At 36.3% G+C, this 16,877-nt stretch overlaps 1 protein-coding gene across 3 annotated transcripts in view; it reads right to left on the reverse strand.

Moving 5' to 3' along the window:
• Nucleotides 1-15,113, reverse strand: part of LOC132121715 (dedicator of cytokinesis protein 1-like) — a 216,444-nt gene extending 201,331 nt beyond the window's left edge. For all 3 annotated transcript variants that reach the window (XM_059531438.1, XM_059531437.1, XM_059531436.1), the window contains exon 1: nt 14,870-15,113. In XM_059531438.1, coding sequence (XP_059387421.1) covers nt 14,870-15,098 — 229 coding nt within the window. In that variant the 5' untranslated portion in view covers nt 15,099-15,113. The remainder of the gene's footprint in view (nt 1-14,869) is intronic.
• Between the last annotated feature and the right edge of the window lie 1,764 nt (nt 15,114-16,877).

Raw genomic sequence — 16,877 nt, forward strand, 5'->3', positions numbered from 1 at the left:
ACAACAAGATTAAGCCACGAAACAGCAGAAATAACAAAATTTTCATTATGTTTTCATGTTTTTGTTTGTGCTCTACAGACCGCTGTAATTTCCCCCCATGTGACTGAGAAAAATAAAAAATAATAAAAAGAGAGAGATGCATTACACATTTTATTGGATCACTACACATGTATTAAAAAGATTTTAAATGGGAGGGATTTTATATTTGAGCAATATTCCTGCACCCTAAACCCCGAGCGTTTCCCCTCTGAGAAATCCAGTTATCACATCTTCTCAGACCAAAGCTCATAATATCACATACAGTGACTCGATTCCATAATCCCCAGATTATTTAAAATTCAAGTTGAAAATCTATTAAGAATAACTCAAACGTCTCTAAAGGAGACTAATCTCCAGACCAGCATCATGCACTGACTTGCCTCAGACTGAGAAATACAACTCTAAAGAGGTATTACATCACAAACACCATCCAGAAGCACGTTTAAAAATGATAACACACATCCACATACACCTGAGACCTGGATTTAGGACATACACACTGGTTTAGGTTGAAACTAGAGCCCGACCGATATGGATTTTTGGGGGGCCGATGCCGATGCCGATATTAACTCGAAAAGAGCCGATATTTTGATTTTAAAAATAATCTGGATATTAGACCCATTTCCTATAAACTGCATTTACACAACATTCAATAGCAAAATATCTGCCTGTTCTATGTATGTGGGCTGTATAAACCATTTTCCAGAATGGACTATGTTAAAAAAAAAAGCCTTAGATTACAATCTCAATGACTAAACAATTGCACATCAAAAGTATATATATTTTAATGATCAAAAAACAGTCTGGTTTAAAACATTTAACACTTTTACTTTCTTAAAGTACCTACTTATATTTAACAATATTATTTCAACATTTTCCTGTTATGTCTGTAAAGCTGCTTTGAAAAAAAAGCGCTCGTTCAGCTCACATTTATTTACATGTCCCCTCTGGTTTAATCATTTCTGACGCACCTACTGTAGTTACTGTAACTACACTATATTTGCTCTCACAGACACATTCACAACAGACCCGTATATCTTCTCCTCTTCTCTTTGTGCAGTCTGAATCAAAACATCGTCTTGCCTACTATTACCGGAAGATTACGGAATCAATTCGAAGTTGAATGGTTAACGTTAGTGTCATGAACACACCGCTGTCAATTTTGAGAAGAACCACCTTCAAAAAAGTTAATAGCAAGCATTTAAGGGGGCCTGCTAAAAAGGAAGCTATTAGCGTTAGAGTAACGTAACCAGCCTGAATTCACCAAATTGTTCTCTGGACCTGAGGGTAGCCTCTTCTTCCTTGCTTCTCTCTTAATTCTCATCAGCAGGACTAGCGCTATCGCTCGCTTCTTACAACGGGACAGATACATGTTGGCTGCTGACCGAAAGGAGGAGGAACAGACTATGAAAGAGCTCCCGCTAAACGTTTTTAAAACTCCGCCTATGCCATAGCGCAGCGCAAATCGCGTTGTATCTGAAGGGCAACGCTGAGCCCAGCGGCAAGCGCCGTGCATACCGCGTCCTGTGTGAAAGGCCCAATTACGCGGTCATTATGTGGGAAACACACCGCAATAGAATAAGAATAAGTTAAACGCTAACGTTATAGTTTGACCTCCTATTAACGTTCGCGCTCTTCCACTGATAAACATGGTATTAGCTTTGTGGCTAATCTAATATAGCAATGCATTAGCGGCTGTAAGTGAACGACAGACTCACCGTCAAAACAGTTGATCGCTTTCTTCTGTAGTGGACTTCTGGCGCTGTTGTTAACTCCGGAGCTGCAGAGCTCCCTCTGGTGGGCACACTATGCAACACTCATAACATGAGTGAAGCATGAGACTCTGTTTCTCATGTTTCATCGGCCGTTATAAATGCCGATGCCGATTTAAATGCAATTAGCTTATATCGGCCGATAATATCTTCATTCAAGATACTGAAGAAGAAAGAGGAAGGGAAAGATATGCTCTAAAGAACTAATACAGAACATATGTCACTACTTAATATTGTACTTCTAAACAAATTTATCAAGATCAACTTCTTAAAAGCACACATTTTCAATGTTAAATCACTTTTAACTTGATGCAGTGCCTTAAAAACTAATCAGCTATGATATAAACCTCGATATAAACCACCACAAATGACTTAATGGAAAAGTTTTTGTTTTTCAGTTGAAACTGTTGTACTTGGTGATTCATAATATGTGACTAGCACTAATATACTAGGGGTGCTCCGATTGATCGGCGGTCTCTAAAAAGGTAAATCGCAAAAAAACGATCTCAAGCAGATGACGTGACATCAAGTGAGGTTTGGCATGACGTGCAGCAGCAGCGTCTCAGTATCGGTCTGGCACAGGTGAAGTAATTATAAAGCTATATTTCTTCATTAAATAACTTCTAAAGTAATATGAAAACCTTGTGTGGGAAGTGAATCACCGCACGCGCTCTCTCTTTCTCTCTCGCAAGTCTTCACAGTCAACACTTGTGTCTTTTTGGTTAGGTTTAAAGGGAAAGAGCACTTTTAGATAAACAAGGCAATAAGATGGCACTTGTGGAGGAAGAAAAAAAGTTATGTATGAAAGTAAGGATTGCTTGTAATAAATATAAAAAAAGAAAAGGCAGAAGAGCTGACTATTTCTGTCAATGCAAGTTTGTGATAACGTAAGAAAAATAAGTTTTAATGTTTTGCCACTTGCTTGAGCAAATTTATATATAAATCTAGAAGTAAATGCAAAAGTATTGAATAATGTGTTGCTTATATTTATTGTGTTTAAACATGTCAGTTAAAGATTGTATTACTGTACTGTGTAAAAAAAACCTGCAATGCTGGAAAAGCATTTTCAGTAACCATGTTGGAATTTGAAATCAAAATAAAGGATAAATGTTGTGTTTGTGCCTTTGTAGTAAACAGCCACGTATCAGTAGTGGACTCTTCTGTGAAAGCACAGTCCGTGCTGCTTCCGCTCTCACAAGAGTCCCTAAGAGAGGAATTACCCCATTTTCAAAAATGAAATTCAGGCCCTGAATACACTTCTAAAAATCCTAATTGGAGTATCAATATATATGCAGTATATATAGTTATAAATCATAAAAAGAAGCCTTTAAAAAGATTGATATTGGTGATCGGTATCGGTGATCGGTATCGGTGATCGTATCGGCAGATACTACATTCTGTGATCAGGGATCTGCCTCAAAAATCATGCTCGCAGCATCCCTATAATATACTGTATATATATATTAGTGTAGGAAGTACCAACTGAAATGTAAAAAATGTCCCGCTAGCATTTTGTGAAACAATAGGTCTGAAAATTATTTACGACATTATTACCTGTAATCCAGAGTCTCAGACAAACAGTCTGGAGTGATGCATTTCTGTACTGCTTCTATAAAAATAGACTTTAAAATAGAGCATATAGTGCATTTGAGAAGTTTATCTTCAGATGAGTGAGTGTGTTCATTGAAATGGTTGTGGAAATGTCCTTCAAGGACGTGTGACACCACAGAATATTTCCTGCCAAACACAATACTAACATCAATGCAGAGGAAGCTTTCAAAATGTAGTTCGCCAAGTTACACATAATCTGATCCTGAAGTACATAAACTACAGTTAACTTAAACAACTGAAAGTAGTTAGTTAACCAACAAGCACTGCTATAAATTTTTTAAAGAACTGCCAAACTACACAAAAATATTAATTGGCTAAAACAGGCTCCTTATCAACCCTGCTCAGAGAAGTTGTCCTCTGCTCAAAAAAACAACAAAGATGAAATGACAAAATGATGCTGAACTAGTCAGACTGTAAAGGGAGATGTACAGATTTATAAGAGCAACACATTCAACAGGAGATGAGCTTTTAACACCTCTTTTATTACCCTTTGGATTCCAGCAGTTCAAACATGGACTGGGAACCTAAAACCGTTTTTAAGATAAATCGACAAAATAATTAATAAAAAATTGTTGCATCTCAAACTGCATAAAAATGCAACAAGCCAAGAAAGAAAATTAGAATATAAAATTAAATAATAATATTTAAATATATGATCAGCTAGATTAATAAGTGACATATTCTATACCATATATGTGCAATGTCACACAACCAAGACAAAATAACTAAATAAAAAAGCTCATTTTTATCATGATTTAATTTAAAAGAAATTACAAAAAAAAAGTTAACTATTCAATACGATATATGTACAATGCCACATTGCCATGATAAATAAAATAAAATGTAATTAAAAATGTCATTCACTTTCCTGACTGCTTTACTTGTTTACTTACTGCTTTACTTAAGTTTATGTTGCTGTATAAACTTCACAATGATGCTCACCACAAATACATTAATACTCAGCAGGTTTCAATCAAAATTAAATTCTATTTATTCAATGATATATAGATTAATTACTAAATTAAATGTTAAATTTAGTATCTTTACAGCACACAACTTTAGTGTACAGAGTTGACAAATTACAGTGCCGGAAATTATGCTGCATCCAATCTGGTTGGCACATCTTATAAACTTTGATTGGTGTGAAATATTTCAAAGTTAAAAAAGCAGTAAAGCCACAAAATTGTGTCATCATGATTGATCATTGCTGTCACTGTACTTGAGCACTCACACTCATCTCCCGCCCCGTCGTCCTGACACTTCTCACCCGAAAGGGTCCAAACACAGACCAGTCTATGGTTGAGGTTAATCAGGAGCACACTGGAGATAATGAGAGATTATACGCTTGTGTGTGAGAGTACAAACAGAACTATTGTCTTCAGTCAAGCTGCACTTCTCACTGGCGGTTTTACTGAAGCCAAAGGAAGTGGCATTTCCTAATCTGGGGAGACAACGTGTTGGGGACAGCAATCCGGTCCACCGCTGCAGAAACCGCCAGAATACCCATGTAAACAAAACTGTCTACTGCCGGAGAAAGAGTGATAACAACAGAGGTAAGTATTCGTTTGTGAGGACTCAAGTCAGCCAGTCATTTTCAGCTCTCATTCTCTTCAGAACAGTACGGTTCATTTTCAGTAGTTGTCGACCGATATATCGGTTGATATTTGCCATTTTTTCAAATATCGGCCGATAAGTTTTTCTGCTTGGTCGATGTGTTTGAGGTGGGACTTAAATATTAATAATATATATATATATATATATATATTTTTTTTTTTATATATCGGCTTTATATCGTCTATCAGCCCCCTGCTTTTCAAGATATCAGCATCAGCTATCAAAAAACACATCAGTCGAGCACTAATTTTCAGTGGAGTCTTAATACAGGTTATTTTCATATACATCCAAAAGTAATGGATTATTGAAGAAGTAGTGTACAGTCGTGGCCAAAAGTTTTGAGAATTACATAAATATTAGTTTTCAAAAAGTTTGCTGCGAAACTGCTTTTAGATCTTTGTTTCAGTTGTATCTCTGATGTACTGAAATATAATTACAAGCACTTCATACGTTTCAAAGGCTTTTATCGACAATTACATGACATTTATGCAAAGAGTCAGTATTTGCAGTGTTGGCCCTTCTTTTTCAGGACCTCTGCAATTCGACTGGGCATGCTCTCAATCAACTTCTGGGCCAAATCCTGACTGATAGCAACCCATTCTTTCATAATCACTTCTTGGAGTTTGTCAGAATTAGTGGGTTTTTGTTTGTCCACCCGCCTCTTGAGGATTGACCACAAGTTCTCAATGGGATTAAGATCTGGGTAGTTTCCAGGCCATGGACCCAAAATTTCAACATTCTGGTCCCCGAGCCACTTAGTTATCACTTTTGCCTTATGGCACAGTGCTCCATCGTGCTGGAAAATGCATTGTTCTTCACCAAACTGTTGTTGGATTGTTGGAAGAAGTTGCTGTTGGAGGGTGTTTTGGTACCATTCTTTATTCATGGCTGTGTTTTTGGGCAGAATTGTGAGCAAGCCCACTCCCTTGGATGAGAAGCAACCCCACACATGAATGGTGTCAGGATGCTTTACTGTTGGCATGACACAGGACTGATGGTAGCGCTCACCTTTTCTTCTCTGGACAAGCCTTTTTCCAGATGCCTCAAACAATCGGAAAGGGGCTTCATCGGAGAATATGACTTTGCCCCAGTACTCAGCAGTCCATTAACTAAACTTTGTGCAGAAGAACAATCTGTCCCTGATGGTTTTTTTTTGGAGAGAATTGGCTTCTTTGCTGCCCTTCTTGACACCAGGCCATCTTCCAAAAGTCTTGGCCTCACTGTGCATGCAGATGCGCTCACACCTGCCTGCTGCCATTCCTGAGCAAGCTCTGCACTGATGACACTTCGATCCCGCAGCTGAATCCTCTTTAGGAGACGATCCTTGCGCTTGCTGGACTTTCTTGGACGCCCTGAAGCCTTCTTTACAAGAATTGAACCTCTTTCCTTGAAGTTCTTGATGATCCTATAAATTGTTGATTTAGGTGCAATCTTAGTAGCCACAATATCCTTGCCTGTGAAGCTATTTTTATTCAAGACAATGATGGCTGCACGCATTTCTTTGCAGGTCACCATGGTTAACAATGGAAGAACAATGATTTCAAGCATCACCCTCCTTTTAACATGTCAAGTCTGCCATTCTAACCCAATCAGCCTGACATAATGATCTCCAGCCTTGTGCTCGTCAACATTCTCACCTGAGTTAACAAGACGATTACTGAAATGATCTCAGCAGGTCCTTTAATGACAGCAATGAAATGCAGTGGAAAGGTTTTTTGGGGATTAAGTTAATTTTCATGGCAAAGAAGGACTATGCAATTCATCATTCATCACTCTTCATAACATTCTGGAGTATATGCAAATTGCTATTATAAAAACTTAAGCAGCAACTTTTCCAATTTCCAATATTTTTGTAATTCTCAAAACTTTTGGCCACGACTGTAGGGTGGGACTTGGTTCTATGCATCAGTTGTTGATTGTATTTTGAGATGTGGGTGTGGGAATCAAAAATGGAGGCAGATGTATGGTTATGCATGTGACAAACATAATTTGAATTTGAAAAGAGATGAATGTGAGCTTGCACAGGGTGGGGTTTAAGTGGAGTAAATGATTAGAGACATCACCAGAAGGTCCAGTTATGACATTGATTAAAATTTACAGTAAGTTAAAAACAAAAAAAGATTTGCACGTATTAATGAATCGTTCACAATAAGATCTAGCACATTTACTTAGGATAAACTTACATTAAGTCAACTTTCATGTTTATCACATATTTTCTTTGATTTCATTATACATTGAAATATTGCAATAGTGAAATTTATTTGGTTGTTGTTGTTGTTATTATTATTATTAACATAGCAACACCATAGCAAAGCCCTAGAAACTACCCACAACACCTTAAGCAGGGCAATGGCCAAGCAAATATCCACAAAACCTGAGTAACCACAAAAACAAAGTGACTACACCCTATAAAGTTTTGGACAGGCTACAGCTGTTCAGAAAATCTACTTCTTGGACTAATCTCTTGTTTCTCTGAGCTGAATTGATTTAGGCTTGTCAATATGAAAAAAGCACATGCCGACTTTACAGAGGCACACAAAAATAAATCTTTCATAAAGCAAGAAAAATCTTTCAGCTGTTATTTAGCTAAAGTCTCAAAGGACTGACAAACAGTAAGAAGCGGAAGAGAAGTCTTTCATCCTCCTCTCCAAATTCAAGGAATCCCTCTCATCTATGTGTTATGGCATATTAATGCTGCTGCGTTAACAACACAACACTTCAGCTTTAATCAAAAGGGATTAGAGTGACAACATGAGGACAGGAGAACAGCGGTGGCATCTCCCTGCAGCTCAGCACATCTCATATGCACACAATGAGCAGAGTCAAACTCCAAACACTTGTTTGATTGTGACTGCAAATATGGGGTACCAGATATGACATTTGCATGCTTCTGTCTTCAAGATTGTTATGTGAAGACAAGCAGCATGAAGAATAAATCTACAAATGTGAGAATGTCACCAATCAAATGATGTGTTATTATGCCAGATGACATATCTGAAGTTATGATAGAAAGAATAAAAGAGAAAGAACAAAACAAGGAATAAAAAGAAAAACAAGCACAAAAATAAAAAATTTACATTTTGGAAAAGACCCATTGCTTGTTGCAAAGCAGTTGCTTTGCAAGGTTTTTAAAAAGAAGTTCATCCAAAAATTAAAATTTTATAAAAATGTACCCCCAGGCAATCCAAAATGTAGATGAGTTTGTTTCTTCATCTGAACAGATTTTTTGAGAAATGTAGAATCGCATTACTTGCTCACAAATGGCTCCTCTGGAGTGAATGGGTGCCATCAGAATGAGAGTCCAAACAGCTGATAAAAACATCACAATAATACACACCACTCCAGTTCATCAGTTAACATCTTGTGAATCTTTTTAAGAAACAAATCCACCATTAAGACATTTTAAACTTCAAAATGTAGTTTTGGGCCAAAATACAAGTTTATTATCCATAATACCATAATAAGCCACAATCCAGTGAAAAAGTCCAACACCTGTTGTCTCTCACATCAAAATTCACCCACATATTTGTTTAGAGCCATTTTGGTGCAGATTTCTCTCCTGGTTCAGAAAAGAAAGCTTTTTTTTTTTTTTTACTGGAGCAAGCAATATTATCGATAGACGACTTCTATTTTAACCAGAAGCAATGGTTAGTTAAAAATGTCTTAATGATGGATTTGTTTCTTACAAACACAAAGCAATTTGATGGACTGGAGTGATGTGGATTACTAAAGACTGCTGCGATAACTGCAATATCACAATAACGCACTATTGGCAAGCAAACCGAAGAGGAATGCAAGAACCGCTGCAACCGTGATTTTTTTCATGTTTTCTTTTTTCATAGTCTTATGCCCTTCTCGTTTTACACTTAGTGCATGTGTACTGAATAAGTTCACTATACTGGGGCACTAGGACCCACACAGACCCCAGGGTTTGCGCCCCCTGCAGGCCTCACTCTTCCAGCAGTAACCTAGTTTTTTTAGTACTGACCAGGCTCAACCCTGCTTAGCTTCAGTGGGCAACCGGTCACGGTCTTCAGGGTGATATGGCTGCTGGTTACATCTCTCTTGAATCAGCGTTTTTGACCCTGTAGTTGAATTAATTAAAGACTGACTGACAGCAGTCTAGAACATGCTGGTGGTTTCTGAATATGACCTCGTTATATACTAACACACACGTGTATATATATATATATATATAGAGAGAGAGAGAGAGAGAGAGAGATATAAAACCACATACTGCGCTATTGAGCCACTCAAAATTATCTCAAGGGAAATTCCTTCATTGTGACAGTGCTATAATTACTTGTGGATTATTGTGATGAAAAGAGAAATAAAAAAGCTGTCCCTTTAAGTGCATGTTGCTGTTGAGATGACCTGTGGGTGACTGAGGAGTCTCGTCTTTTGGTGCGCCATGCAAATATTCCAAAAATGTCTGTGAAATGCCAGAATATTTACAGGATGCAGGAAGTTCAGCTGAGCATCTCGCCTGACAGCAAAAAAGCTCCAGATCAGAGACGACCTTTCAAAAGACAAATCACAAAAACACTGAAAAACTGAATTTCAGCATGTGCCAAACTTCTTATGGAAGTGCAGAGCTGGCACCTTTTCCAAGGTGCCTTCCAGGATGCAATTCCAAACGGCTGATTTTCATTAAATCTATCCACAAATGTTTATTTCCACACCTTCAGAAAGGCATATAATCATCCAAATTAACACACAAGCATTAATTTGTTGGCAAGCACATTATAACGTAATGGTTCACATGCAAATGTTGCCAGGCACAACCCAAACCTGAGAAAAGAGGTTACAGCTTTACTGGTTTTAAATTAGGAATCAGGTTATTAAAATGACTAACCACAACAAGAGAAGGAAACAGGACCCCAGAAATGATTCATGCAGCAAACATAATGCATGAAAATAATGAGTATTCATTATATAGATTCACTTAAATTGTACACATCAATGTTTAATTAAATAGTAACTGTGCTGAGCAAAATATATAAATGACAAGACCGACTGCAGATCCAAAAAATCTGAAAAATACTATGATTATTATAATGATGAATATGCATGCATGCATATCTGAGAAATTTAATGTGGGAAATAGTAATTTTAATGAACAATAGTAATTTTATTGTTCATCCAACAACACAATGCCTTCGTCTCTCTCAGCCAGTCATCTTTGTGCAGAGCTCTCAAAGCAAACTTCACTGCTGTTCTGCTCAAGGCCTGAATGAACGGAACAAACTACACACACAAAGCCTATTAAAGTTGCTTTGGAAACTTTGATGGGACGGCAGTGCGTAAGCAGCGCACCTCTTTCAGAGAACACTTCCTCAAATACCACAAGACTTACTCATGCAGAGAGACAGAGGTGTGCGGAGGATCCAAAAAAAGAGGACATGAAAATGAACACATTGCTGTCCGTAAAACCGTAAACTGACAGATGTGACTGGTTTGTGTTTTAAGCATGATGAATGCAGAATTATGCTGAGAAGACATGGGTGAGCATTAACTACAGCTAGTGTGTTTTGATTTATACAGTTCAATTTGGATTACAAATCCAACGCTCGTTTTAATTATCTCAGAGTCACTGTCTCCATTCTAGTATAAGTTATTTGATTGCAGCATCAATGAAAGACTTTGAAACCACAGAGCTGTTCACAGAGTTATAACTGATTTTTGGGGTCATGAAATCTTTGATCCAGACAGACACAAAACCCCTTCTCACCAGACTCTCAGGCCCTGTTCATTCAAATATTTCAGGCGGTCTGCTCAGAAGAAGCTGGTCGAAACGATTCACCGTTTAAACATTATTACCAAGCATCTTAAATGTGTCTCCTTTGAGTGCTTGAGATCCGATTTTGAGTGGAGAGACTATGATTTTGGGACTACATGCATCATTCAAACCAAAATAAAGTTTGAGAACTATTTTTACGATTTAACTATTTACTAACTGCTAGTAAATTCCACAGTTGATTACAAAATGTCAAGTAACACATTGAATTAGTGTTGTCAAAAGACCCGGTACTTCGGTACCAAGTCGGTACTAAAAAAAAAATTTATGTGACGGTACCAGGTTTCTTTAAGTACCGGTAGTACCGAGGTCCCGTTCAAACCCGGTTCAGCGCTATGATTTCCGCGCTATGTGTTCTGCGCGTCTCTGTGTGAATTAATGAATGGCAGAGACGTGCGGGTTTGTTTACTACATAGACCGAAGCGCATGACGCTTGCATTAATTTCAGCATCTGAGCTTCAGAGTTCTCTCTCCATCAAGCGATCTGAACTTTTCAGTTCATCTCAATGGACGCACAGCGCACCTGTATTTGATGCTCTGTAAACTCTTTGTGAAGACGCACGACTCACCGTCGCTTTGCTGATAGCGCTGTTTCTCACACATGCAAAGAGAGAGAGAGCGAGAGTCTTACCACGCTGAATCGACACGCTATATGTAAACTATTCTTTGTTGTCTTCTCCAGTCAAAATAATGGAGTTCATATAGAATTATTCAAATTTATTTTCGAACAAGCAGAAGACATACCGGTTTCTCCGGTAGTGGGCGGAGCTAATGCGCAAATGGCAATTTCATTGGCTGGCGCTGATTTCTTACCGTCCCTGTTTTGATTTCAGCAAATCATTTTTGACCGAACGCAGACAACGTGATTAATATTCATGAACCCAGCACCTCATCAATTCATAGTGCATTGTATATACATTAGTATGGTAGTAGAATTAGTAGTAGTATTGTCTTTTAATAATAATTAATATGATCTATTACAATTTTTTACAGAAACCCTCAATGACCAAAAATATCTTAAGCATCACCACCAGTCTTAAGTTCAGTTAAAATGACAAATATGCATTCATTAGCTAGGCCTAAAAGTTAATTTTTACATCAAGGCATTGTGCTAGAAATATTACTATTATTTAGTAAAATGTATGTGATACTGCTACTACTGTTGAAAAAAATTATAATACTTTATTTTTTAAAGAAATAAATCACAATATTTCTTCCATGTTTTAATTTTAGTAGCAAATCCCCTTTATTTACCAAAAATAAAATGTGTTTAAATTTAAAAAAAATAAAAGACAAATTAAATTTGGGTGAAACTTGTTTACTGTTTTTCATAATTATATAACTTGTAGAAAAACTTTAAACACAGTTGTAAATAAGTATAAAGAATGGCATTGGTTTTATTTTTAGTGCTAAAAAGTTATTTTTATTTTTAATTAGCATATTTTTGTGTTTTGCTTTGGTACCGAAATTGGTACCGAGAACCGTGGATTTTCACTGGTATCGGTACCGAATACTGAAATTTTAGTACCGTGACAACACTACATTGAATTAAACATTATCTTATAAAACATACTCCAATAATCTTGGTTTTATTTAAAATATATTAATATTAGTAATATTAATAGTATTAGTATTAATAGTATATTAATCACTGCATAATTCAATTTACATATAAGCAGCAATATCTAAATTGAATTTTATTAGGATATTTATTCCTAGTTATTTTAGTTCAAGTAAAAACTAAACAAAATGAAAAATATTATTGACTCGGCGACTAGATGAAATAAGTTTATTTATAATATATATATATATATATATATATATATATATATATATATATATTACACACATACACACACATATATACATACACACATACACACACATATATACATACATACATACATATACACACACACACAACTACAAAATCTGCCCACTCTGAACGTACATGTGTATTAAAGAACAAGGTACAAAGATAAGACTATGTATTCAAGAATGCAATTATGCATATCCATCAATGCTATATTTAATCTGAAAACAATCAGAAAAGTATGCCCCTTTCAACAGCTAGACTATCAAGGAAGCAGCACACACAAATGTGTTTGAACATGTTCCTCTTTTACCTGCCGTAGTCAGAAAAGGCTTCACCTCAGTCTAGTGCACTTGAGAATTTAAATTACACCAATACAGAGGCAAAACTATTTCAATATTACAGAGTAAAAATGAACCACCCTCAAGGTAAAAATACACACAACACAGACCAGACATTTCTCACACCGCCTCGTGCTCCTTTTAGCTCAGAGTGGAAGTACTGAGCAACACAAACAGAGCAACCTTTCACTCACAAACTCAATGAGTTAACCACAATATTTCAAAAGAGCTGAGCAACTCTTTTCTCCTCCTGCGAGCAGAACACACATTATCCAACATGAATGATGGAGATATTTTGAGTCTCCATCAAGGAGAGCAGATAAAACCAGAATTATGGGATAGACTGAGTTTACTGCCAATAGAAGATTCTACTGATCCAACGTTTAATGCAACTAATAAAGTTCTTGTCCAGTTGAGATGGAATTAAGATTCTTTTATATCCTTCAATCATTTAAAACCAGATCTTCTCAGGGACTTTCTATGTGAACTTTAGATATATTAACTACTACTATGGGTATTCATTGAAACAGTTCAGTTAGAAAACAACAACAGCATCTGCCTGAGAAGGTTTCTGCCAGGAAATACAATAAATAAAATAGAAATAACAACAACAATAATAATAATAATAATAATATCAAAATTGGGACTTTTTCTCTCACACTTCAATTTTTTTTCTAAATATTAATTTTATTTCACAATTTTATTTTATTCAGAATTCTGACTTCATATAACATTTTGTCCCATTGATAATAAGAACAAGCTTCCACATAATCCAGTGCAATACTTCTCTCCTAATCATGCCATGTCAATCACAGCTGGAGGAATGACGCAACACAACCAATAGCATGAAAACAATCCAGTTTATCATTACACACCAGAAGGAAGAAACGGCAGGAAAAGAGTTCAACTTTCATTTACAGCTGATGTGTTTGATTAAAAACTAGTTCTAAACATATTTGGACACATTATAGAAACAGTAGTTTTTTATTATGATTTAAAGTAAGTCAGGTGGAAGGAGAGGAATGAAACTTGCTCAGATATGTAGGTAAGCAGCGCCTGAAATCATGACACAAACATGCTGGCCAATGAAGCAAACCAATCAGACTGAAGTATTTCAGAGAGTTGAATGCGATAGGAGCACAAAATACTAATGATTTTACAAAATATTTACGCAAAATTCGCTAAATTCTTAAAAAAAAAACCAGATAGGAGCAAACACACATATATAGTAGCCCAATAAAACGAGTTTGTTTACATCAGGCTTCACACGCCTTTCGACCAATAACTTTGCATGAGTTTTCCAGTCATTAGGGTTGATGCGGATTTAATAAAGCACATCAGTTCACTGAGTGTCCTATTTTAGGCCATGGATATTCACTACAGAAACCTGTGTGAATGAAAATCACGGTTTTTAAATATACTAACAGTTCCAGGTTTTCATGACAGTGGGATCCCTGAGACACACACAAAACAATCGGGCGACTGAAAGCAGCAGGGGCTGGTATAATGAAGCCCGTTCAGAATCTTCCGCGCGAAACACATAGACAACGAATCTTTAGAACGTATCGGCGCGAAAAGTTGTTACAAAGTATCAGCGCGCGATTAACAAGGAGCAACAATGTATCCATAAGCTCCATTCAGGCCGCAGCGCAGGAAACACTGGAACTAGGCGCGTCTGTGTGTCAATCACACACACACACATATATATATCTCAAACACACAACAGCGCAATGAATACACACTGACCCACAATCATAAAAACACATCAGCACAAACCTCCTTAAATAAGCCAAGCCAGCCGGGAAACATAGAAACTGGAATCACAATTTCTCCCAAAACTTTTGTAATGGGACATGAAGAAGTTTGGTTGTTCTGTACTCACCGACTCCATACTTCTCCTTCTTCGTGGGCACCCAGCGCGACATCGTCACTGATGAAAGAGTTGTGAGACGCCCTTGAGTGTTGCTGTCGATATTCCAAAGATGTAACCAGAGTTTTTCCACACACTTTTTCTTTTCTCTGTAGGAGTGGAGAGACTCATCTAGCCGCCATTTTCCACCATCACTGAACTCATGAACCGCGAGGGGGAGATATGAGAAACTTTCTGTCATGTGGGACACCAGCGTCACCGGACGACCGGCCGTCCCTCACAAATATACCATGAGAACTACAATTTACCAATGTACCAATATACCGGAGTAAAGTAAAAGCACTGACGGTATTATAGAATGTGTCGAGATAATTATTATATGAACTTGACATGTCTTTAGAATTTATTTTTGTTACTTTTCTTAGTTAGTTAGTTAGTTAGTTAGTTAGTTAGTTAGTTAGTTAGTAAATATGAATCATTATGGCCTGGTTTCACAGACAGGGTTTAGGTTAAAGGGTTAATTCACCAAAAAAAAAAAAAAAAAAATAGCCCATAAATTACTCACCCTCAAGTCATTCTATGTGTATTGTAGTGTGTTGTATATTAAGTGTGTTGTAGTGCACCAATCCAAAAGAAGTTAAATAAAAAGTGCCCATTCTTAATAAAAAAAAGTGTCTCACACAGCTCTGGGGGTAGAACAAAGTCCTCCTGTAGCCAGTCGATGTGTTTTGTAAGAAAAATAAGCATATTTAAAATGCACTAATCAATTTAATCTAGCTTGCGCTCACTGTTGTACATGGAAGCTTCTCCGGGCGGATGATGCCATAGGTCAATAAGGACATTTAATTATCATTTATAAACTTGCCTTAGAAAATAACATTACTTGTGTTCATCTCGGGACAAAACAAGGGCACTGACATATTTTAAGATCAGTCAGTTCAAGTTTCTTTCAGTTAAAACAGCCCAGACATGCATTTTAGTCTGAGACTAGGCTTAAGCATTGTCTGTGAAACTTGGGGTATGTGTTTTAAATTATAATCTAAAGACGTGAAATAAACAATGCTGGTATATTTTGTATGAAAATTGCTAATTTTTTTCTGAAGACACGACTGTCCCTTAATTGTGCCATCATTCCTTATGTGACCAACAATTGTAGTATGTATCGAATAGTTTTTACATAATTTGTAATCAATTTGTAATATTGTCATATTGAATAAAAAATACAATGTACAGTTCAATATAATTACTCCAGTCTTCAGTGTCGCATGATCCTTCATAAATTATTTTGATATGCTGATTTGCTGATCAAGAAACAATGATTGTTATCAATGTTAAAATCAGTTGTGTAGCTTCAAATTCATTACCATGAACCATGATACATTATACATTATCATTTGATACATATCACAAGATGTGTGAGTATATATATATATATATATATATATATATATATATATATATATATATATATATATATATATATATATATATATATAAATATATATATATATACATGTCTGCGTGTGTGTGTGTGTGTGTGTGTGTGTGTGTGTGTGTGTGTGTGTGTGTGTGTGCGTATGCATGCATATTTATATAAAATCTGAATCTGAACAGAGATCCTAAAGCCACTTTATGGTGGCTTATTGTGATGGAGAAGTCCAGATCTTTTGCAGTTTAAACTGAGCATGATGAAACTGCTTGTAATGTCGTTTTCATATGGTCAGTGTCTTATAATGTTTATATAAATATATATATATATATATGTATATATAACTGGGGTTTAAATGGACTGACTAATCTGTTTTTCCACTGCTGGTTCTGTTCCATTTTTCAAGTAAAAAAGATTTTTAATCAAAATATGGAAAACAAAATTAACAACACACCATAATACATTATGAATCCTCTAATGCACATAACGAGACAATTTTCACTGTCATAAATAGCTGCAGACTGTGACAACTGCTGAAAATTTGATTATGGGGACCAATTAGAAAAGATTGCTCTGGGATACTGTCTCGTA

Source organism: Carassius carassius, chromosome 39, assembly GCF_963082965.1.
Source record: "Carassius carassius chromosome 39, fCarCar2.1, whole genome shotgun sequence".
Taxonomy (NCBI): domain Eukaryota; kingdom Metazoa; phylum Chordata; class Actinopteri; order Cypriniformes; family Cyprinidae; genus Carassius; species Carassius carassius.